This window comes from Guillardia theta, assembly GCF_000315625.1.
Source record: "Guillardia theta CCMP2712 unplaced genomic scaffold GUITHscaffold_209, whole genome shotgun sequence".
NCBI classification, from domain to species: Eukaryota; class Cryptophyceae; order Pyrenomonadales; family Geminigeraceae; genus Guillardia; species Guillardia theta.
This window is the reverse complement of record NW_005434467.1, coordinates 4,828-27,564: the sequence shown is the minus strand read 5'-3', so window position 1 is coordinate 27,564 and position 22,737 is coordinate 4,828. Positions and strand designations below refer to the sequence as shown.

Below are 22,737 nucleotides of genomic sequence, written 5' to 3'. Positions count from 1 at the left end.
AAAAGGCAGCAACAAGACTTATTCTTCTTTTTTTAGTTTTACACTCCCCCCGTAGCCGCTGGTAGGATTAGCTTTTCTTTTTTGGACCACCCCTCCTCCCTCCTCTCCCCTCCTCTTACCACCCCCTACCCGTCCCTAGACCGGCCTCGCACCCCCTCGCTCCCTCGCTGCACGTACCCCCTTTATCCCCTCCCCTCCCCTCCCCTCGCTCCTCGGCCCCGCCATGGCAGCGGACCAGGGAGCGCTCCGGTCCTTCATCTGCCCCATCAGCATGGCGCTCATGACCGACCCTGTCACCTGCTGCGATGGCCACACCTACGAGAGGTCCTCCATCGAGACCTGGCTCCGCCATCGTCTCTCCAGCCCCCTCACCGGCGCCCTCCTCCCCTCCGACCACCTTGTCCCCAACCTCGCTCTCCGCAGCGCCATCCAGGAGTGGCAGGAGCGACACGCGCTGCTCGTCCCCAGACATGACGTGGAGATGGAGCGGCAGCCTATCTCAGCAGGCTCCTCCCAGACCCTCTACATAGGTCACCTCCGCGTGCAAGGAAGGAGGGCAGGGCCCGGCAAGATCAAGGTAGCCGTGCTCAAGCTCAGGCAAGACGACGGCGGCAGACAAGCCGCGGTCATGCTCAGACTCGGGCCGCATCCTCGGCTTGTACGCTACATGGGGCAGAGCCACGACGCCGACGGCTGTCCCCTGCTGCTGACCGAGCTCGCCGAGCTGGGGTCGCTGAGGGAGGCTCTGCTGGGGAGGCTGGCGGGGCAGGTGACGCGAGGGCACCAGACGGCGATGATGGAGCAGATCGCGCAGGGCATGGAGCACCTGGCTGAGCAGCGGGTCGTGCACCGGGACCTCGCGGCTCGGCACGTGCTGGTCTTGGGCTTCGACAAGGAGGACGTGGGGAGGACGTCGGTGAAGGTGGCGGGGTACGGGCGGGCAGGGGAGCTGGTGGACGGGAGTGACGGGAGGGTAGCGGGGCGAGCGCTGCCGGTGCGCTACATGCCCCCAGAGTCCATGCAGAGAGGCCGGTGCTCGGAGAAGAGCGACGTGTGGGCCTACGGGGTCACGTGCTGGGAGATCCTGACCTCGGGCATGACCCCCTACTACCCCATGACGGACCCGACTGTGATCGGGTATGTGTGCGGGGGTGGGAGGCTTCCTCGAGAGCACCTCCTCGGAGGATGCCCGGACGGGTTGTGGGCCCTGCTGGAGAGCTGCTGGGCGACGAGGGAGGAGGACCGCCCGAGGTTCGCCGAGCTTGCGGTAGCTGTAGGAAGAGCCGGAGCGGAGGGGAATGAGGGGGCTGCTGCATGGACATGGTCAGACAGGACGCCTGGACAGCGGCGGGCAGGGGCCGGCAACCAGTCGCAGAAGCTGCATGGAGAAGGATCGGAGAGGCAGCGGGGGGAGGGATCGAGGCGGTGGCGAGGAGAGTCAGGAAGCGCAAGTACGGAGAGCTCGTGGAGCTGCAAGAGTCAGCTTGCACCGCCTTGGAGTCCACGGGCAGCGACGCTCTCAGCTCGCTGAGGACAGGAGCTCAGGCGCTGCCGGTCAGGGCGTCGGCAGCGCTAGGGGCACAAGACGGAAGCAGGACGGAGCAGCCGGCAAGGGAGGCATGGAGGCTGCTGAGGACGGGAGCTGACGACAGCATAGAGGCGGTGTTGCAGGAGATGAGGACGTACGAGGCTCTCGCGGAGGTACAGCAGGCTGCGTGCGAAGCCTTGGTCAGCATGGCTCAGAACGGGGAGGCTGACAAGGTCAAGGCGCGAGAGGCGGGAGCGATCGAGGCCGTCGTCAGCGCCATGTCCATGCACGCGGACGACGCTGGCGTACAGCAGGCTGCGTGCTGGGCCTTGAGACATACCGTCAGTCGCATCAAAGAGAGCCAGGCGCGGGCTCGAGAGGCGGGAGCGATCGAGGCCGTCGTCAGCGCCATGACCAGGCACGCAGACGACGCTGGCGTACAGCAGGCTGCGTGCGAGGCTCTGAAGAACACTGTCAGCTTCAGGGACGAGAGCCAGGCGCAGGCGCGGGAGGCGGGAGCGATCGAGGCCGTCGTCAGCGCCATGACCACGCACGCGAACGACGCGGGCGTACAGCAGGCTGCGTGCTGGGCCCTGGACTACACTGTCAGCTTCAGCGATGAGAGCCAGGTGCGAGCACGAGAGGCGGGAGCGATCGAGGTCGTCGTCAGCGCCATGTCAAGTTATGCGAACGACTTGAAAGTACAGCATGCTGCGTGTGAGGCCCTGAAGTACACATTGCAGTACTTCCGATACCAGGGCACAGCGAGAGATGCGAAAGCGATCGAGGCTGTCGTCAGCGCCATGACCAGGCACCAGAGCAACGCGAAGATACAGCAAGGTCTATGCGAGGTGATGACAGCGATAGCCGAGAGCCACGAGCAGAACAAGCTCCCGGCCATGCAGGCGGGAGCGATCGAGGCCGTCGTCAGCGCCATGTCCACGCACGCGGAAGACGCTGGGGTACAAGGATCTTCCTGCGAAGCACTTGAAAGTATGACAGAGGGCATGGCAGACAGCCAGGCGCGGGCGCGGGAGGCGGGAGCGATCGAGGCGGTAGTGAGGGCGATGTCCAGGCACACGGACGACAGGTGGGTACAGAAGACTGCGTGCAGGGCCGTGACAAACACAGTGAGTCACATCAAAGAGAGCCAGGCGCGGGCGCGGGAGGCAGGAGCGATCGAGGCCGTCGTCAGCGCCATGTCCACGCACGCGGACGAGAGATACTTGCAATGGTCAGCATGTCAAGCACTTCAAAGCATGACGGAGGGCATGGCTGACAGCCAGGCGCGGGCGCGGGAGGCGGGAGCGATCGAGGCCGTCGTCAGCGCCATGTCCAGACACGCGGACGACCGATGGATACAGCGTGACGGATGCAAGGCCTTGCGCAGCATGACGGAGGGCATGGCAGACAGCCAGGCGCGGGCGCGGGAGGCGGGAGCGATCGAGGCCGTCATCAGCGCCATGTCCACGCACGCGGACGACTGGTGGATACCGCGTGACGGATGCAAGGCCTTGCGCAGCATGACGGAGGGCATGGCGGACAGCCAGGCGCGGGCTCGAGAGGCGGGAGCGATCGAGGCCGTCGTCAGCGCCATGTCCACGCACGCAGACGACCGATGGCTACAGTGTGACGGATGCAAGGCCTTGCGCAGCATGACGGAGGGCATGGCAGACAGCCAGGCGCGGGCTCGGGAGGCGGGAGCGATCGAGGCGGTAGTGAGGGCGATGCAAAGGCATGAGGGCAGCGGGTGGTTGGAGGATAGCGCGATGGAGGCTCTGAGCAGCCTTGCTAGCGACAACTCGTACAACATCCGACGCATCCGACGGCTCCGAGGCGCCGCCCTGCCTCCCAACATCCCCGACACCCGTGCTTCTGAGGCGGGCCGACGGCTCAGGTCCGTGCTCGAGCGACGCGATGCCGAGTGATGGGGAGGGTCGTGGTGCAGCTGGAGGGGAGGCGGGGATGGCGGGGAAGGGACAGAGCTTGTTCGTGCTGCTAGGGGCAAGAGCTGGCGGTGAGACGAGCGTCGAGCAGGGGGCTGAAGCTTTCTCAGCTTGTCGGTCAATGTTGCGGTCAGCCTTGATTGTACTTGATAGAAGCGCGTCTTGCTCTCTACCTCTCAGCTCTTCTTGTCCTCCACCCCCATGTCTGTCTATGCGGGCTAGTGCTCGCTTTTACTCCACTAAACTTTGGTATTCTGAGTAACATATCTGTATGACCCGTAGGATACTGAAGATCAGGACCTGGTCTCAACTTTGTTGCGTCTCTCTATATTTTTACCTCGCCTGGTGACGTCACTCCCTGACCTCTCACTATCAGGTTGCATCACCCTACCAATCCAATTTGTGGAAGTTGACGCGTGTGGGTGCCAGTTCAATGCGTCCGAGGAAGGGGTCATAGAGTCCCCGAAGTCACCTGGAAACCAGAAGCACGAAAGAAAGTGGGGGTCAAGGAAGTGTAACTAGACTCCTCTCCTGATCTCCTCTCCGCTTCTCTCCTCTCCTCTCCTCTTCGAGACTTCAAACCTATAGAAGGGAGGAGCCTGTTTTGACGACACCCTCTCCTGCATGGACTGAATCCACTCATGCTTTGAGAAACCTTGGGCAGATGTCTGGCTTGACTTGCCTCTTTCAGATTCAGCTTGCCCCTGACAAACCTCGAATACATTCAGGGATTCCATCCATGTGCTTACCAAGATGTGATGTTCTTTCAGTAACATCGCTCCCTTGAAAAGGTGTTCCTGTGATGTCCTGCAGTGAGTGTCATATCTCTTGCTACCTGCCTCGCTGTGTCAGTCTCGCGTACCTCCCAAGCTCTACCTCCTCCTCTCTTGATTCTACAAATCATTTTCATTCTTATCCGATAGAAAGGATCGCTCGTATCGAGCTCTACGAGGCAGACAGCAGCATCAGCCGCTGCCTGCTGGATCATCAAGTAGCCGCGCTTCTCACATGCCGAGAGCCATGGGCTGCTGGCCGTACGCTGGAGTAGCAACAGGCATCGGAGCTGCAGCGGCGTACTCCACGTCAAGGGCAGGATAGGCTTGAGGCAGGTAGACAGGCACCATCTCCACGTCTACTGCCTTGCCGACGGCCTTGAGCAGGAGGAGCTTGTAGGCGAGCAGGCCAAGCAGAGCTGCTCCTACCACGCCCCCGATGACGCCTCCGATGATGGCTCCGATGTTCTGACCTCCTGCTGGAGTCGTCGACGAGCTTGCATTTGCTTGTGTAGACATGGCTGCTGCTGAGGCCCCGACGATCACAGCAAGCTTGCGCGGGTCTGTCTTCCAAGCGAACATCCTGCTGCTGGCAGAAAGCAGAGCGGACTTCTGACCGTTGGAGTAGGAGCCCGCAATGGTGTCGTTGAGGTACATGTCGGCTGTCGTAGCCGATGACGTCGACACGATGAGCAGGGCCGGGCTGCTCCAGGTAGAGTCCAGCACGGACGGTCTGCTGGTGATGGAGTAGGAGTACGCGCTGCCGTCTGACACCGACAGGCTCTGCTGGGGTACAGCCTGATCGCCGAGCATCTGACCGAAGGAGTCGAGCACGAACACGGGCGAGCCTGGCTCGTGAGGGATCGGAGAGCTGGCGTTGATGGCGTTGGAACCGTTGGTAGGAGACAGCAGTGAGCTGTCTGAGCTCGGGTCATACCCGTCCATCCTGTCCTGGAAGTGGAGAGGGTCTGCTGGGAACCTCCAAGGCTGGTACGTCACGGGGTAGGTCACAGTTGGCCTGATGAGTCTCTTGGTGAACTTGTTTGTCAGGTCGACCCCGAGGTAAGTCTGCTGGATCAGAGGGCGGTAGGAGTAAGTCGCTCCTCCGACCGCCTGCCCTTGGGCGTCGCTGTCGATGAACCTGTTGAGGCTCAGCTGGAAGGATGGCTGGCTTGTCACTCCGGCTCCTCCCGACAGCACGTGGACTCCTGACACTGCGATCACTCCAGCAGCGTTCATGCTGTACACAGGCAGAGCTGAGAAGCCCGACAAGCCCAGCAGACTTGACCTGACGTTGAGCTGCCAGGAGAAGACCGCGTTGGGGATGTTGTAGGGCGTGTTGGTCACGTGAGCAGCCGCCGACGTTCCTCTCAGCCCGCGATCATCCTCGGGGACGACACCTGAGGCGGGCTGTCGGATCATGATGATCTCCTCGTCGAGCTGTGCCCAGACGTCTTGGTAGCTGCTGGAGGCCTGCAAGATCGAGCTGGGAAGGGCGATGGAGCCCTGCTGGGCAATGTATCTCAGGTGCTGGTCGCGCCGAGTCATAGGAGTTACGGCAGACACTGGCGAGGACGTCTTGGCTATGGGAGCGGTCCATGCGACTGATGCAGCGAGCTTGTGAGGGGCAGCAGCGGTGCCTGCTTGAGCTCGAGAGACATGGAGGAGGTTGCCGTTGAGGTTGTCTATGGTCATGATCTCATCGTCGATGACGATGCTGTCGCCGGCTAGGAACCCGGAGGCGTCGAAGAGGATGACGCGCGTTACGGTCGAGTCAATGTCTAGAGCAAGCTTGGACGTGGCGAAGCTCTTCTTGGAGATCGGCAGCAGCTGATGGGTGAAATGTACGTCATAAAACCATGCAATAGTATGGTCTGGGCCATATCCTCCTGAGGTGAAGGTGAGGCGGACTTCGTTCGCAGAGGATGAGATGACTTGTGCTGTGCCACCCGTGTTTAACAGATCGACAGAAGCAAACAACTTGAATATGACATAACCCCACGTGAACATGACGCTGTCACCGGGGGATAACGCGTCACCGTTCAGAACGTCAAATCTCTCGTACTTGAACAATACTGCTTTGTCTTTTGAGAATGATATTCCTTGAATAATACTGTATGGAGTAACGTCCATGGAGTAATCTCCGACAGCTTGTACTCGAAACAAGCCTCTAGACCCGTCGCATATCCACACGAAGTCACCCGGGGAGTAGAAGTCTGAGACTAGAGTGTGCAAGGAGATGCTGAAGGTAGCAGAGTCAGAAGGGTCCATAACGTCTGTGTCAAGAGTTGAGTTGAGGAGCCTCAGACCCTCAATCTTCACAAGGTACCCTGTGTAAGGAGGATCTTGATCTTCATCAAACAATCTTTTTAATGTGATTTTGCTGTCTGCAGTGTTGATAGCTGTCACTTCGAGAGCTGAAGAGCCATCGCTCACGATGTCTCCAACTGCAAAGTCGGATGTCCTCGACATTGTTACCCATGTATCATCGGAATCGATAATGTATGGAGGGTTGAAGTAGGCAGGCTTCGCTATTGTCTGCACAAGCGCACCCGCTGACACGCTGGTAGCCTGCGAAAGCGAGAAGGGAATCTGATATATCGTGCATTCAGGGATCATTTCTCGACGCACACTGCCGTCCGACTGATACTCCATCACTTCTATGTACCCCAAATTGCCCCCTTCATGGGCTTTTACACCTGTCAGAGCCCACAGAAGATCTCCGGCTTGCAGTCCGTAAGTGTTTGAGAAGTTTGCGTTGGTTGCCGTCTTATCGATTGACTGCTCAAGGACACGTGGGCTGAATAGATAGTTCACTGAGATCCCTTGGAAGAACTCTTGAGCAGATGATCCAAACTGAGCTCTTTGGACCGTCAGGTTCTGGTAGAGATACCCCGATACAGTAGAAGTCTCAGCGCTCAATACCAACATCGCCTCATAACTAGGTGAGGTAAATCCCGCCCGTCGAGCACAAGAATCCTCGATGCAGTACTCATAGGCATAGTGATAGATCAGCAGATAGTCGCCTGGCTGAAAGCCTGATGACTGCGTGTCTTTGACTGGGTCCATCAAACGTAGGACAGTGTCGCTAGATTTGATCGTAGTCAACAGTACCATGTTTGACCTGTAGATTGAACGCCCCAGGCTCGCCTCAGTTGTCAGCTTTACCAGCACTACCGTCGGGTGCGATGACGCAGATGTTCCTGCCTGCGCTCGCTGGACGGTAAGTTTGTCGCCGGATATCGAAGTGACTCTCATGATCTCGTCCAGCACCTGGATGAAGGCCCCCGCAAACAACAGGCTCGCGTCCGATACAGTCAAGAAGGTTTGACTCGCCGTCACGGCTTCCTGCAGCACGATCGGATAATTATGCGAGGGTCGCACGTTCCCCACCGCCTTGAACGCGGCATGACTGGCTGCGATCGTCCCCTCTTGTGCTCGAAGGACAGTCAACGACGAGGCTCCTACGGCAGTGACGTACATGACCTCCTTCTCTACCTGGATGTATCTGCCCGACGTGAACTTGGCGGCGTTTGACACCTCAATGCTGGTCGCGTCCCTTGCGACGCTCTTGAGCAGCACGGAGCCCGGGTTGAAGGTCCTGACAACGGTGCCTGCGGCGAAGGTCGAGGCTATGCTGGAGTTCAGCGCCCCTCGAGTGACCGTGAGAGTGCTCTGCTGGACGCTGATCGCGTCCACGATGAGGACTTCATCCACAAGCCGGATGTAGTCGCCGACCTTGAAGCCCGACACTGACTGCACCTCCAGCACAGCCGACCTGGAGGTCTGCAGGAGCCGACGAGCCGCCTGGTCTCTGAGAGCCACAAGAGTCGTGACAGGGAAGTTGCTGAACGAGCCGTAGACTGCGTTGATGAAGCCGGGTCTGAGCAGATAGTCCACTCCGGTCACCTGGCCCGCCAGGTTTCGGACAGAGCTCTGATCGAAGGACAAGTCGCCCGGCCAGTAGAGAGGGCCCGGCTGAAGGGCGTCTGAGCTGGGGCTGTCGGTGAAGTAGAGTAGAATCTCCGCGCACGGATACGCTTGTCCTGCGTCCGAAGGAAACTCGAGCCTCAGCGGGTTAGGCGTGCTGGGAGAGAAGCCGAAGCCCGCGTTGAGCAGGACTGGCTGGTGGGTCCGAGCATCCCACCCGATGGCTGCCAGCGCCTCATCAGCGACCACGCTCGAGAGCGAGGCATCAAGGACTGTCGACAGGTAGGAGGGACAGTTGTCTGCCGCGCAGGTGCGGGCGGGGCAAGGGAACGTAGCACATGCGCTGCACTGCGAGGAGCCTGAGCAGGAAGGCAGCGGGTTGAGCTCTGCTTGCGAGTAGGCGCTTGTGCAGGGGTTGGAGCCCGGGCAGAGAGACTTGACAACAAACGACCCGCTGCTGCAAGTCGGCTGGACGTTTGCGGCGCCCTGGTTGAGCTCTGGCAGCGAGATGTTCCTCACGAGCTCGACCCGAGACGCGACCATCCCACTTCTCGGGTAAGCGCCAAGAGTGGGAGCTGGGCACGCCGGCAGCAACCCGGGCAGAGCGACGACGTTCATGCACGGAGCGGTCAAGTAGCCGGACCCTGCGTTGATGACTTTGAGCACATACTGGTAGGGAGCAGCGTCGGCAGCGAAGCCCTTGCTGGCTGCTGTCGAGCTCGCAGACGGGCCGTTGGTGTAGGGGTCCGAGCTGGTGTCGATGTAGTCGAGCAAGACCTCTGCCTGCACTCCGCCTGAGGGGGGAGGCTCCACGAGGACGCGCGGGGGCTGACAGAGCGAGGCGGACGCGAACGCCTCGTTAGCTGTGATCTTGAAGATCAAGGAGCCTCGCGGGCCTTGGAAGCCCTGGCTGCGTCTTGCCGTGTAGACGTTGCTGGAGGAGTACGCCGACGGCCCGCTCGACACGCGCATCTGCAGCGTCTTGCGCGTCCTGTAGTCTCCTGCCGCTCCGTCCGCCGGCGAGCAGACTTGCAGCCCGTTGCGGTTGCTGGGCGAGAAGAAGGCGCTGGTCGCTACCGACTGCTCGCACGAGCCCGAGCACTCTCCGCTCACCGTCGCCTCCACCTGAAGCTCTGAGGCAGTGCACACCTGGTTGGCGATGGAGTTGGCGCTCTTGTCAGCACAGGCGCTGCTGGAGCATCCGCTGCAGCTGAAGGTCGCGATGGGTCCGGAGCCCGAGCTCTGGTATCCGTATCCCTCGTGGGTGATGAGAGCTCCGTCGAGAGTCAGGCCTGTCTGCTGTGCTGAAGTGCCTGAGGCTATGACGAAGCCCGAGTAGACGTTGGTGCCCTGATACGCCGTGTTGAGCGAGAAGAAGGAAGGCTTGCAGAGCGTCTGCTGGCTGCTGCTCAGGTCCGCAAAGTCTTGTCGGTAGCTCTTGACCGCCCCTCCGACGCTAAACTCCATGTCGACAACGATGGGGATGTTGGCGTACCCTTGACCCTGCTGTACGATCTCGTAGCTGGGAAGGCTCGCGCCCGCAGCTTGAGAGACTTTGATCTTGAGCACCTGCCCTCCTGGCCGCTGCGGAGAGCTGAACACCAGCACCGACTCATCGCAGCTGAAGAGATTACTCACGGTCGTAGGCCCGTTGTAGTGCACTACCCCAAGCTCCCCGCTGACAAGCCTCGACCCCGACACAGGAAAGGACCAGGTGGGGACCGCCAAGGCGTCGGCATGAGCGTCGACCAGACCGTTGGCGTTGATAGCTGACGGGCTTATCTTCACGTTTGTGAACCCGAACGCAAACCCCGACACCCCCTGCTGCGGGACCGTCACTGCTGTGACTCGAGAGCTGTTCCACGAGCCGCCTGCCCTCAGCATCGTCTGCGTGACTGCAGTGCTGCAAGCCTTGTTGAAGCCGACCACCACCGGCGAGTCCATGGTAGAGCGGAAGGCGGGAGCCTTCGACGATGACGTCAGCAGCGCCAACTGCATGCCAGTGTAGGAGGAGGCTCTCGAGCCGGCCATGTGAACGTCTGAGGTCGCGAAGCCTAGGATCGCCCGGGCGCTGCCGTCTGTGCACGGCAGGGTCACAGCTGGCGGATACTCGTACCCGGACCCTCCGTCGATGACCTCGATCGAGGTGACGCCGCCGTTGGCAGCTGTTTTAGCCCTCGCGGTCCTGCCTGAGGGCGGAGGCTCGATGGTGATGTGTCCTGTGCAAGACGACGGCGGTAGAGACGTCACGACTATCGCCGCCACGTATCCTGTTCCGACCTCAGCGTTGGACTTCCTCGCATCGTATCGCTTGTAGAGAGCGACCGCGGGGAAGACGGTCGAGTGCAGGCCAGTAAGGGAGTCGAAGTGATCTCGCTGGGGGTGGTACATCATCAGGTTGGAGTCAGCTGTCACCCGCAGACGAGAGGTGAAGTTGTGAGACAAGTGCGCGATGGCAAAGGCGTCACAAGGCGTGTTGGAGCTGGGGTTCGTAAGCGTCACGGTAGGCGGGAAGAAGTACCCACTCCCCGCGCTGGTGAGGGAGATGCTGGTGATGGACCCTCCGCTGACAGTCGCGACTGCAGTAGCCTGAGAGCATAGAGAGCTGTCGGACGGACAGACCGGGGTGTTGGTCAGCCCATCAGTCACCCCGTCCTTGTCGGGACTTGAGATGGTGACCTGGACGTTAGCGCTGCAGCTTGTTCCTGGAGTCACGATCTCGATCCGCTCGATGCCAGTCCGCTGCCCCTCGAGCATGAACACGCCCGACAAGCGCCTGCCAGAGGCACAGGTGCCGTAGAACCTCCCGGGTCGGAGATAGCCCGAGCCCCAAGTAGAAGGAGGAGCAAACACAGGCACGCTCCCTCCGACGCTTGTCATGGTTTCAGCATGGTTGACCGTCACCCCGTCGGACGCCTGGGGTCTCTCGATGTCACTTCCCTGGATGGTGCAGGTGTCGCCTGACGACATGGCACCGCCGAGCACAAGCATCCGCGAAGCAGCAGCGCCCGCTAGCCGGACGTTGCGAAAGCTGATGGGCGTCGCAAACTGAAACCTCGTCCTCTCTCGGATGGTCTTGGAGGCGTCATCTGTAGAGGGAGTGACGAACGCGTTGGGGTTGCTAGGGACCGACTTGAACCGGTAGCTGGGGATGCTGATGCTGACGCTCTCGCCCTGTCGGATCCACTTGCCCTTCGCCACCTGCAGCTGCAGCTGCGTGTAGATGGTGTAGGGCTTGTTGGCCAGGTCGATGCTTCTAGGCTTGTTGCCCTTGAGGTCTGCCACCCAGTAGACGCCGCCTGCTCCCTGCTTGATGACGTACTCGCTGGACCCGATCATCGCTGTCATGCCGGTGTACCGACCGACCTGCTCCTTGGGCACGACCTGACAGTCGCTCAAGAAGGAAGTCGGAAACTCTTCAGCCACCACGAAGCACTGTCTAGCTGGGTTGTAGTCGAGGATAGACTGGGTGACAACGGTGCTCGTCACGTTGGTCAAGGAGACGTCAAACACTGGAAGCTCAAGTTGCTGCACTGTCGAGGGCAGGCCGACACTTGGCTTGAGCGAGGTGGTGATGGTGGGGATGGACGTGTATCCGCTGCCTTGAGACGTCAGGCTGGCACTCGCCACAGAGACAAGCACTCGCAGCTGGGTGTTCTTCCCAGACACGGTCGCATAAGGATATCCGGAGTACAGCCCGGGGGCAGTGACATGCACAGCTGGGCTGGTGCTGTAGAGAGAAGAGATGGTAGCATTCGCCTGCAGGACTTGGTAGGTAGAATCGAAGACGATCATGTCGCCTGCTGCCAACGAGCTGCCTGACACGTACTGGACTCCCACCACCTGGTAGAGCAGCGTCCCCGTCGCCTGATCTGTCGCGCCAGATGCCACAAACGTCGGCGCGGCTCCTGATACTCCCGAGCTCTCCGAGTATCTCCCGTTGATGACCACAAGGCCCCCGTGCCGCACTCGCACGCTTGTGACCTGACCGCCGGCTGTCACCGTGTGCTGGTTGTTACGGCACTTGAGCTGCATGCCGACATAGTCCGACGGTTGAAGGAGGTTGACGCTGGTGTTCCTGTAGCAGATGTCCTGTGTGTACCCTAGAGACGACGAGGCTCCGTTGGTCACCTTGGTCAGCACCAGCGTCTTTGATGGACCCGCGAAGGTCATGTCGCTGTCCGGAAGGCCCCACGGGCAGGACACGCGGCTCCAGCAGAGGTCCTTGTTCTTGTTGTAGCCATCGTCATCCCGCGACAGCACAAACAAGCCGTCCACGTCTCCGTCTCCTGACCGATGCCTGTTCCCGTCGGCCACCCAGCCGTTGCTGATGTATGCTCGAGCGCGATCCTCCTGGTAGTAATTGAGCTCCCACTCCAGCTGCGTGGTGAAGGTGGTGAAGGCTGGGTTGGGCGACGAGGTCACGCCGAAGATGGGACCCGTGACAACGTCGTAGGCAGGCAGGTTGACGAGGAGCATGTCGCCTTCGTAGAGGTTATGCTCGGGAGTGACCGTGAACACGACATCTCTGCTGGACTGCTCCTGGAGCTGCATGCTGGACTTTGCTCGGACCTCGTAACCACTGTCTAGAGTCGCAGACACAAATGATGAGCCCGACTTGACCGTCAGAGCTTGAGCGCTGGCGGCAGTGCCCTGGTTGACCAGCTGCAGCTGGACTGTGTAGATGGAGCGATCGTAGATGAACGCTTCTGCTCGCGCGCCGCTCCCGGAGCCCGAGGAGTCGACGATCAAGACTTGAGGACGCATCGTGTAGCCTGAGCCAGGCGCTGTCAGGCTGATGGACGTGACGGTGCCGGAGATCACGGTCGCGGCTGCTGAGGCAGAGCTGCCGGCAGCAAACACTACCCCAGCAGCTGTGCAAGTCGGCTTCGTCCAGAACTCAGCTCCAGGCGTAACGTCGCATATGATGACACTGGCAGACTGATACCCTGACCCTCCCGCTGTGACCTCCACCTTGTACAGGCCCTTGGACCGGCGAGCATTGACGTTGTAGAACGGGTCGTAGACGGAAGATGAGTACTGCGTTGACGCCCCGGTGTACGAGATCTGTATCGTGTTGTCGAGGTACTTGCATACGCTGTTGAACACAGCCGGAGGCGCTATCCCGTTGGCACGATGCTTGTTGGTAGCGGCATTTACAACCTGCCCGTTCCTGGCTATTGCACATGGGATGTCCGATGATCCAGCGTTCTTCATGCTGATGAACGATCCGACTGTGATAGTCTGACCCGAGGCGAGAGGATAGTTAGGCTGTAGCTCCATCGTCAACCAGACTGTGCTGCCTGTCACATTCGATCCCGACCTGATGTTGGACGATATGAACTTGCGATCTGAGATGTAGCCCGCACACCCTGACGGCTCAGACGTGTAGCCGGCTACCTTCCTGGTCACATCATTGTTGCAGAGATACGACTGAGCTCCTCGGTACACGGCAGGTGCAGACGGTGAATCTACTGTCAGCGAGACCTGAGGGCAGGTCGCTTGTCCTGTCATGACGTTGGTGAGCTGGAAACAAAACTTGTACTTGGAGTTCTGCTGCAGCGACTTTGACGGGCCCAGCTGAAACTGTATCGTTGACTTGTCATACGTCGCGTAGTTGTCTTGCGGGCTAGCCCCAACTGTCTGGAACAGCCCGCTGGTAAGAGGCGATACCCCATACTGATCGTACAAGGCTACTTTGGTACCGGAAGAGAACATGTCCAAGCCCGTCAGAGTGAAGGTCGTCGGCGCATTGATAGACTTGCTGGGCCTCAAGGTAATGCAAACAGGGTTGACAGCTCCAGGAGCTGGACTCAACTGCCCGATGTCATACTTGTTGAGCAGCTGCCTCGTCAAGTAGAGAGCGTGCAAGTCTTTGCGCATCGGTGACGCCATAAGCTGTGGGCTCGACAGCTTGTTCTCAGCAAACTGACATGACACGGAGACAGAAGGGCTGGCCTGCTCCGTCACGCCATTCGTCAAGGTGTAACTCCATGCATATGTCCAGCCAGCATGCATGCAATTAGACGGTCGACCCTTGACAGGCAGCTGGCAAGCTCCTGGAGCAAGAGTGACTACAAGCACTCCTCGTGCTTTATCCCAGCTCGACTTCTGGATGTTGGGGAAGTACTGGTTTGTGATGGCAGCAGCAGACAAGGCCGTCACGGCTGTGTCTGCTCCTGTGAGACCAGAGATGGTGATCTGAGGACTGTAGACGGAGCTCAACAGGTCCATGTTAGACCTCAAGGTGACAGTAATGACGTTCTTCTCCTGTACGACCGAGGTTGACTGGGCGATGACTCGAGTCAGGAAGCTGTAATCGTACGTCTTGAGCACGCACACGTCTCCATCTGTCTCGCCGTCCTCGAGGGCTCTATCGACACGGTTCTGCACCATGTTGACCGTTTGCGTGACCAAGCGGTTGCCAGGGCCAACACCAGAGAAGCGCATAGTCACTGCTTGACAAGGGTTGGACACCTTAGGGTTCTTCAGCCTGAGAGCGAACACAATGTCCTGCTGCTGAGGGATGGAGTAATACATCTGATTCGCAGCATCGTCCTGGTTGACGGTCAGGACGGCTGATCCAGACGACCAGCTTGTCGTATGATGGAGTGTACCTCCCGTAATCTTGTCGATGAAGTGAGCTGTTGGCGGATCAGACTCGGGCTGTAGCTGCATCAAGCTCCAGTCGTATGACGGACAAGCCTTCACGAACAGCGCTGTTGTCGTTTGAGATCCCTGTAGGCCTGAGATAGTAATCTGGGCCAGGTTGTTCTGACCTTGGGTGTTGGAGAGCGTGGAAACACGAAAGTTGCTTCTCAGCGTCACGCAGATGTAGTTGGCAACGTCAGGACGGGTAGTCGATTGTCTGATCTTGTACTTGATAAACCCAGGACTCAGCACCGTGCCGAATGTGTTGCCGATGTTCTCCACAGCCTCCGCGCTCACCACGTCTCCTCCTTTCTGCATACTGACAGTCATCGAGCACGCCGGGTGAGCCAAGTCCAGGTTCCGCCAAGTCCATGACAGAGCGTAAGTACCGCGAGCGACGAGACTCAAGCTGCTCGCCACAGTGATCTTGAGAGGTCCCCCGCCACTCCAGTCCAGCCTTGAGCCTGGCCAGTAGTCCGCGAGGTCGACCTCGGTCGGGTTTCCAGTACATGTGTCGGTCAGCGGCGTCCCGCCGTTGAGCCTGTTGCTGACTAGAGAGACATAGGCTGAGTTGCTCTGCGAGCCACAGAGGCCCTGAATGCTGATGACCGACCCTACCTCGACGTTGAAGTTGGGCCGGAGCGTCACAAAGAGGTTGGTCAGTGAGCCAGGGTCGCTTGAGCTTTGAAACATCGACACCCTCAGCTTCTTGCCCACCACCTCCAAGATCCTCGACGACGAGTCAAACGAGGTCGGCGCAACCGTGATCGCTACAGACTTGGGTAACGTACAGAAGTCATTGGTCAGACACGCCTGCCCGGACATTGACACTTTGAGGTCTCGAGACGACTGAGGGTTGGCACCCGTCACAAGACTGAAGGACAAGGTCAGCACCTCTCCAGCTTGGATGTAATGCCCGGGTATGAGCTGAAAGGTCAGGGTCCCGTCAGCCTTGAAGTCTGCTGACCCGACGGTGTTGGCGGTGGTGGACGTTCGAAACCTCGCAGGCATCAAGTCCTGCACCGGGCTTGAGCCTTGGCATTGACACTTGTTCTGAAAGAGCCGCACGGGCTGACTGGTGGTCGAGGCTCCCGTCAGTCCGGTGAGAGTGATGGTGGTGGGATTGACGCCAGCCGAGAAGAGGGTGGCCGAGCTGATCAGAGTGACGGTGATGCAGACAGCTTGATTGGGCCCATCATTGTTGCCTGACGCTGCCGCATAGACGAAGGCTGGAGGAGCTACGGTGCCGACGGCTCCTGCTCCAATTCTTGTAGGGATGGGAGGCAGGTCCGTACCGAACCTCACTGAGCGATACTGGTCGAAGGGAACTTGATACACCAAGAGATCGCTAGTGCAAGGCGTCGACGGAAAGTCACTGATCGCCTTCACCGCACAGCCTCGTGAAGATCCAGATGCCTGATACACGGCCACATTCGCTAGCTGATACCAGTGCTCGTCTATCCCTCCAATGGGCGGCAGAGGGCCCAGCCCGTTCTGCTTGCCGTGAACGTCATAGTTCTGATACAAGGAAACCTTGCTGATGTACACGCCTGTGATGGGCTGCGATGAGGACATGAGGAGACGGAGCGTCTCTTTCTGTGAGTCCCAATGACACATGGAGAAGGAGTTTGCTTGGAGCTGCTTGAGATCGAAAGCGTTCGACGAAAGGTCCTGGGTGATCCCAAAGCATCCTCCCACCCCCGGACCAGCCTCGAGCGAAGACTGGCTTGACACAGGGAGACCTGCTGCCCATGGCTTGGACACGCTCTCGGATATGGTGACGACTTGACCTTGCTTCATCCACATGACGCTTGTCTCTGCGCTGCCAGATCTGTATGCGCCGAAGAGGTTCGATCCTCCTGAAAAGCGCGGGAGATAAACTTCAATGACGGTATCCGATGCAAGAATGTCATTCCCTTCGCTCCAAGCTCCCAGCGACCCCCAGTAGATCTTGAGGTCTGTCGCTTTCAGGTCCGACGTGCCTCCTTCCATCTGAAGCTGGGCCGTCTCAGCGACTGTGTACTTCACTCCAGACTGTAAGACGACAGCAGCATGCGCAGGACAGCTGATGGAGAGTGCGAGGAGCAAGATCGCCTGAAGGCAAGTCAGCATGGGAGCTCGTCGCAAGCAGGACAGCAGCACCTGTAGCACAGACATGTCGGTAGGGGAGGACAAAGGCAGACCCACCAATTAAAAATGTCGGTGTGCGCCAACTGGACTTGGATTCAAGTGCGATTCGAGCTCAGGAGCACCGGTAGTCAGCTGTTCGCTATAGCTCTCAGTAAGATGGGGTGGTACCATGTTCAGACCTTGTTGGAAGTTGGCGTCTTAATTGAGGGGTGGTCTGCCCCGCAGGGTCGGAACTTCCACTTCAGAGAACCCCTCCGTTTGAGGGTGTGCCATAGGGGTGGGGGGTAGCCCCCTTACTCGCAAGGATGAACCTTGATATTGAGAGACGATAGGAATGAGATGAAGATCTCATATCATACCTGTAAGAGATGATCGAGCTTCTTTCTCAACTCTACAGGTTGGACCAAGGTTTGAATCATCCATCGTGTACTGGGATATGTGCCCTTGGTTCAAACAATCCGCGAGTGTACTTGCAAACATGCTTCGAAGACAAGATGAAATTTCCACGCACAGGTAAGCAACTAACAATGGATACACCACTAAACAGAATCAACTCTGATTGACCCTTCTTTCAATTGCCGTAGGTTGCACGTTGCGCTTTCATGTCATCGCTCAATTTCAATTCTTCTAGTCTTACAGTCAAGATTAACAAAGAATAGCCTAGTGTCTCTTCTATGGACTTGAATCAAGCCCTTGTTCTTCCTTTGTTTTGCTGTGAAGCGCGAGCTCTCATAAAATTGGAGTTCCTCTTCTGTTATGATTTGTTCTTGAAGCAGCTGCTGAACGAGAAACTTGTTTCTGAACACTCGGTCTGTGAAAGTCCTGAGGAAGGCCATATAATCTCGGTACTCTCCACGGACTCGGTTGTCACTTGCCATATGTAGTTCTATGGTAAGGAGATATAAAATTTAGGCAAGAGATAGAGTATGGTTCGTTGGATGAAGAGGAGGGAGAAGATGAAGATGATGCCTGAGGGAGAAGATGAAGATGATGCCTGAGGTAGATGATGCCGCATGCGGTATATGATTAATAGGGCGAGTAAGTATAGATGATGCTATTATCCTCTATTGAATATGTTTTTCCCCTCTTGAAAAAAAAGATAGTAATAAAACAACCAAGGATAAGGGGGGGTAAGGATAAGGGGGGGTTTTGAAAAGTATTTTACAAATCCATCACAAAAGGTCCAAACACTTACCAAATACCCCCCCTTATCCTTGACCCCCCTTATCCTTAGTTCATTCACTACTAAACAATCAAACAATGTTGAAGAAATAAATGACTTAGTAGCTCAAAGGGGTATGTGTGAGCGTTAAAAGGTTAATCGGAAGTTTGCGTCAATCACTTAGTAGCTCAAAGGGGTATGTGTGAGCGTTAAAAGGTTAATCGGAAGTTAGAGTCAATCAGACATCATAGGATGCTCACATGTTAGTAGTTACGCCTCTTAGAGTAGGTGTGTCGTGGGCATTATCTGACGAGATACACAAGTGATATGGTAACAAACACTAGATGTGATTTGTGAGGTTGGCGCCTTACTTTCGTATCTGATATTGTATAATCAGCAATATCATACTAAAACATCAGAACATTTAAGAGCATAACAGGTTTTATGTGTGATATCTATGAATCACATAAGCACAACATCAGAACATAGCCGCTGAATCCCTGTATGACCTAGTCAAGGCCCTTATATTGATTACATACGGTGTTTTATACATTGCTTCTTCGGACATTTAGAGGGCTGACAAATAAGCCCCTATTTGTTCCTTTTGGTCACGAATGGTCACGAAAGCATTTATTCAGACCATTGTAAGAGCTGACAAATAACCCCCTATTTGTTCCTTTTGGTCACGAATGGTCACGACGACATCGCACAGCGGCATGAGCTCTCCATCTCCCCGGGCCACATCTATTCATAGAGGTTCTACGGACATATAGCTAGATATTGGGGGAGGTCATCAGCTGAACAATCATTAACGATTTGCCAGAATCTGAACATTTATGGCATAAAAGTTCAGAATTTTACAGCAGAATCTGAACTTTTAGGGGTTATTTGTTCAAAATGGTCATGAATGCCCACGACACACATACTCTAAGAGACGATGCTCGGCACGAACCAACTTGTCTCTTCGTCTCGGGTCGACGCGCGGCGTCAGGTGACCGATGACAGCGTCTCACACGAGAGAGTGGAAGAAGGTGTTGCCAAGACAAACAAGAGTCCGAGCAAAGTGACTCTAGAGCAAGATGGCGTGATGGATGCGAGGGAGAGATGCATGGGAGGAGAGAAAGGAAAGCAAGTGTTCATTCAGGAGGAAGAGGCTGCAGACCTTGTCTTGTCGCATGTGATGATGGATGAACACATCGGGGGGGTTGGAATCGCGTCCATGAGAGAGGAAAGAGAGTGACTCAGTCGTCATGCTTCTGATGGTGGTCTTTGATAGCCACGTCAGCGGTCAGCACAAGACCAGATCCATTCCTCAGCACCACCCCCTCCCCCACCACAGGGCCGAAGCCACCCCTCCACCATAGTCCATACACGCCAACTTTCATTAAGGGGTACCCCGGTCTCACTCGATCCCTTGCCAGAGAAGACCTCGCGAGACATCCTAGTAGCCTATGACCTGTCTACACACCCGGGTGCTATCTAGCCTAACAGTCTGACCTGACTACGGGTACTCCTGAGCTCGGTCCTCGGCGTTGAGCCAAGTAGGTTGGCGAGTGTCTGCCGGTACACTCGGAGGTCCTTTTCTGCAGTTTCTCTTTGTTGGTGTTTTTTCGTTTCTGCTGCAAACTCGTGCAATCCCATCAAGTCTCGTTACACACATTCGGATGACTCTTCTCTTCAATCAGGCTCTCTCTCTAGCCGCAAGTTGTTTCAAGTCAGCCCTATCACTAGTATCCCAGCCACAATCTGTTTGATCCATCTTCGGATGCACTCTAGGAAAAACAAGCCTCTCCCCAGCCAGATTGGTCGGTCGGACATCAGCTACACTGCGGACCGGACATGAAGTTGCCGGAAAACACTGGGAGCTACTAGTCGATTCCGAGTCTGACTGTTATTTCAAGTCTCTTGATCGTCAGCTTTGAGTAGGATCAAATCAGCAACTCCCTGGAGACTGCGATCGAGGGACGTGTTGATGTCACAGAGCTACTGGTGGCTAGCCTTACACATGAGAGACTGCCGGAGCTACTTGTGGATCGGTGAGCAAGCTCACTTGTGCATCGGTGAGCAACTTCACTTGTGCATCGGTGAGCAAGCTCACTTGTGCATCGGTGAGCAAGCTCACTTGTGCATCGGTGAGCAAGCTCACTTGTGGATCGGTGATCAAGCTCACTTGTGCATCGGTGAGCAAGCTCACTTGTGCATCGGTGAGCAAGCTCACTTGTGCATCGGTGAGCAAGCTCACTTGTGCATCGGTGAGCAAGCTCACTTGTGCATCGGTGAGCAAGCTCACTTGTGCATCGGTGAGCAAGCTCACTTGTGGGTCGGTGAGCAAGCTCACTTGTGGGTCGGTGAGCAAGCTCACTTGTGGATCGGTGAGCAAGCTCACTTGTGGGTCGGTGAGCAAGCTCACTTGTGCATCGGTGAGCAAGCTCACTTGTGGGTCGGTGAGCAACTTCACTTGTGCATCGGTGAGCAAGCTCACTTGTGGGTCGGTGAGCAAGCTCACTTGTGCATCGGTGAGCAAGATAAGACTGCACAACCTCTTCAAATGCCTTGAAACGGATGTTCCACCCTCGCGACAGCAATCTCTGGTTACAAGATTTTTACGGTTCAAGTATCATCTTTTGGTGATCAAAAGCCGGCGGGCAAGCTTGTCTCTCCTTGTTCAAGTTCCTCTCTTATCTTCTCCTCTATCACTACTACCTCCCCTACATCACCCCCTACTCTGACGCTCTTCCATGACCCCCACCCCTCCTTGTCCGTACCCACCCCTCTCTTCCCCTCGGGTCTGGTTTACTTCCTCCCCTACATCACCCCCTACTCTGACGCTCTCCCATGACCCCCCACCCTCCTTGTCCGTACCCACCCCTCTCTTCCCCTCGCGTGTGGTTACCTTCCTCCCCTACATCACCCCCTACTCTGACTCTCTCGCATGACCCCCCGACTGTCATGGCGCTGACGACGGCCTCGATCGCTCCCGCCTCTCGCGCCTTGACCTTGTCAGCCTCCCCGTGCTGAGCCATGCTGACCAAGGCTTCGCACGCAGCCTGCTGTACCTCCGCGAGAGCCTCGTACGTCCTCATCTCCTGCATCACCGCCTCTATGCTGTCGTCAGCTCCCGTCCTCAGCAGCCTCCATGCCTCCCTTGCCGGCTGCTCCGTCCCGCTTCCATCTTGTGCCTCTAGCGCTGCCGACGCCCTGACCGGCAGCGCCTTCGCTCCCGTCCTCAGCGAGCTGAGAGCGTCGCTGCCCGTGGACTCCAAGGCGGTGCAGGCTGACTCTTGCAGCTCCACGAGCTCTGCGTACTTGCGCTTCCTGACTCTCCTCGCCACCGCCTCGATCCCTCCCCCCGCTGCCTCTCCGATCCTTCTCCATGCAGCTTCTGCCATGCTGCATATGCCTCGGCATAGCGACTGGTTGCCGGCCCCTGCCCGCCGCTGTCCAGGCGTCCTGTCTGACCCTGTCCATGCAGCAGCCCCCTCATCCCCCTCCGCTCCGGCTCTTCCTACAGCTACCGCAAGCTCGGCGAACCTCGGGCGGTCCTCCTCCCTCGTCGCCCAGCAGCTCTCCAGCACCGCCCACAACCCGTCCGGGCACCCTCCGAGGAGGTGCTCTCAAGGCAGCCTCCCACCCCCGCACACGTACCCGATCACAGTCGGGTCCGTCATGGGGTAGTAGGGGGTCATGCCCGAGGTCAGTCCCAAGAGTCATCGTGTGCTGATCAGAGGATCTCAGCTGCTTCCGGCTCTGATCTCATTACTGCTCCTCGGGTCACTGAGCACTCGCTCACACAGTGTGTAACTCCGGATCTTGAATGTTTGATCGATCAGAGTTCGTTTCACTCTACTGCGTCTCACAACATTCAGTAACGAGGAGAACAGTCACATAGTGTAGCCGTTCTCTTTGGTTGCCGGGTCAGTTAACCCCACGTCTCTTGGTACTAACTTTAGTCTATTTCAAACCTAAATTCAGTTGAGTCAAGAAGGAAAAGTCAGGTGGGCAATTTTTGGTCAAATGAGTCAAATGATATATGGCTGCAGTAGTACTATAGTAGGCCTCTTGTCTTGCATGTCGGGGTGTGCTGGAGGAGCTGAGAGGTACCCAGAGGTTTTGCTCACGGGGGGGCGATGAGGCGGAGGAGCTGAGAGGATGTGGTCATGAAGCTGGCCGGGCTGTAGTGACGTCTAGTCATCATGGATGGAAATGAAGCTTGTTGCTAGGGGATCACCCGAGCGCTCGTAGACGCATGACCGTGACCGTCACGAGCCGAAGCCGCGAAGTTGGTGAAGCCTCCAGCTCACAACCCTTGGCCTTGACCCCTCGGGCCCAGGTCTGCTCCGAGGCCCTCGCCAGCTGACTCCTTCATTTAAGGGTGGATCAGCGAGCTCAGGAGTACCGGTAGTCAGCGGAGACTGTCAGAGCTCACTGTCATACAGCAGCGCCGCAGTCGCTGTACCGTCACGTTGTCTTACGGTCCGATCTTCAGCCTCCGAGGCTCCGGTCACTGAGATCGCAGTAGATGACTAAGTTAGTCAATCCTCTCAACGGTTTTCATCGCCAGCAGTCCGCCTCGGATCCGTTGCTCCAATTAGAGCGTCCACCCCTTACGCTGACTAG

At 57.5% G+C, this 22,737-nt stretch overlaps 4 protein-coding genes across 4 annotated transcripts; 3 read left to right on the top strand and 1 right to left on the bottom strand.

Moving 5' to 3' along the window:
* Nucleotides 1-223: 223 nt before the first annotated feature.
* On the top strand, nt 224-451 carry GUITHDRAFT_81995 (hypothetical protein; the record flags this gene model as incomplete). Its single annotated transcript, XM_005819714.1, has 1 exon — nt 224-451. A coding segment is annotated over one exon (228 nt), but the record flags the coding sequence as incomplete, so codon positions are not given.
* A 351-nt stretch (nt 452-802) lies between these two features.
* Nucleotides 803-1,255, top strand: GUITHDRAFT_47156 (hypothetical protein; the record flags this gene model as incomplete). The annotated part of the gene is made up of 1 exon (XM_005819713.1): nt 803-1,255. A coding segment is annotated over one exon (453 nt), but the record flags the coding sequence as incomplete, so codon positions are not given.
* A 3,112-nt stretch (nt 1,256-4,367) lies between these two features.
* GUITHDRAFT_121017 (hypothetical protein) lies at nt 4,368-16,985 on the bottom strand (the record flags this gene model as incomplete). Its single annotated transcript, XM_005819712.1, has 3 exons — nt 4,368-4,419; nt 4,483-16,922; nt 16,971-16,985. 3 exons carry the CDS (start codon nt 16,983-16,985, stop codon nt 4,368-4,370), a joined length of 12,507 nt encoding a protein of 4,168 aa, XP_005819769.1.
* A 3,156-nt stretch (nt 16,986-20,141) lies between these two features.
* Nucleotides 20,142-20,675, top strand: GUITHDRAFT_45169 (hypothetical protein; the record flags this gene model as incomplete). Its single annotated transcript, XM_005819711.1, has 1 exon — nt 20,142-20,675. A coding segment is annotated over one exon (534 nt), but the record flags the coding sequence as incomplete, so codon positions are not given.
* Between the last annotated feature and the right edge of the window lie 2,062 nt (nt 20,676-22,737).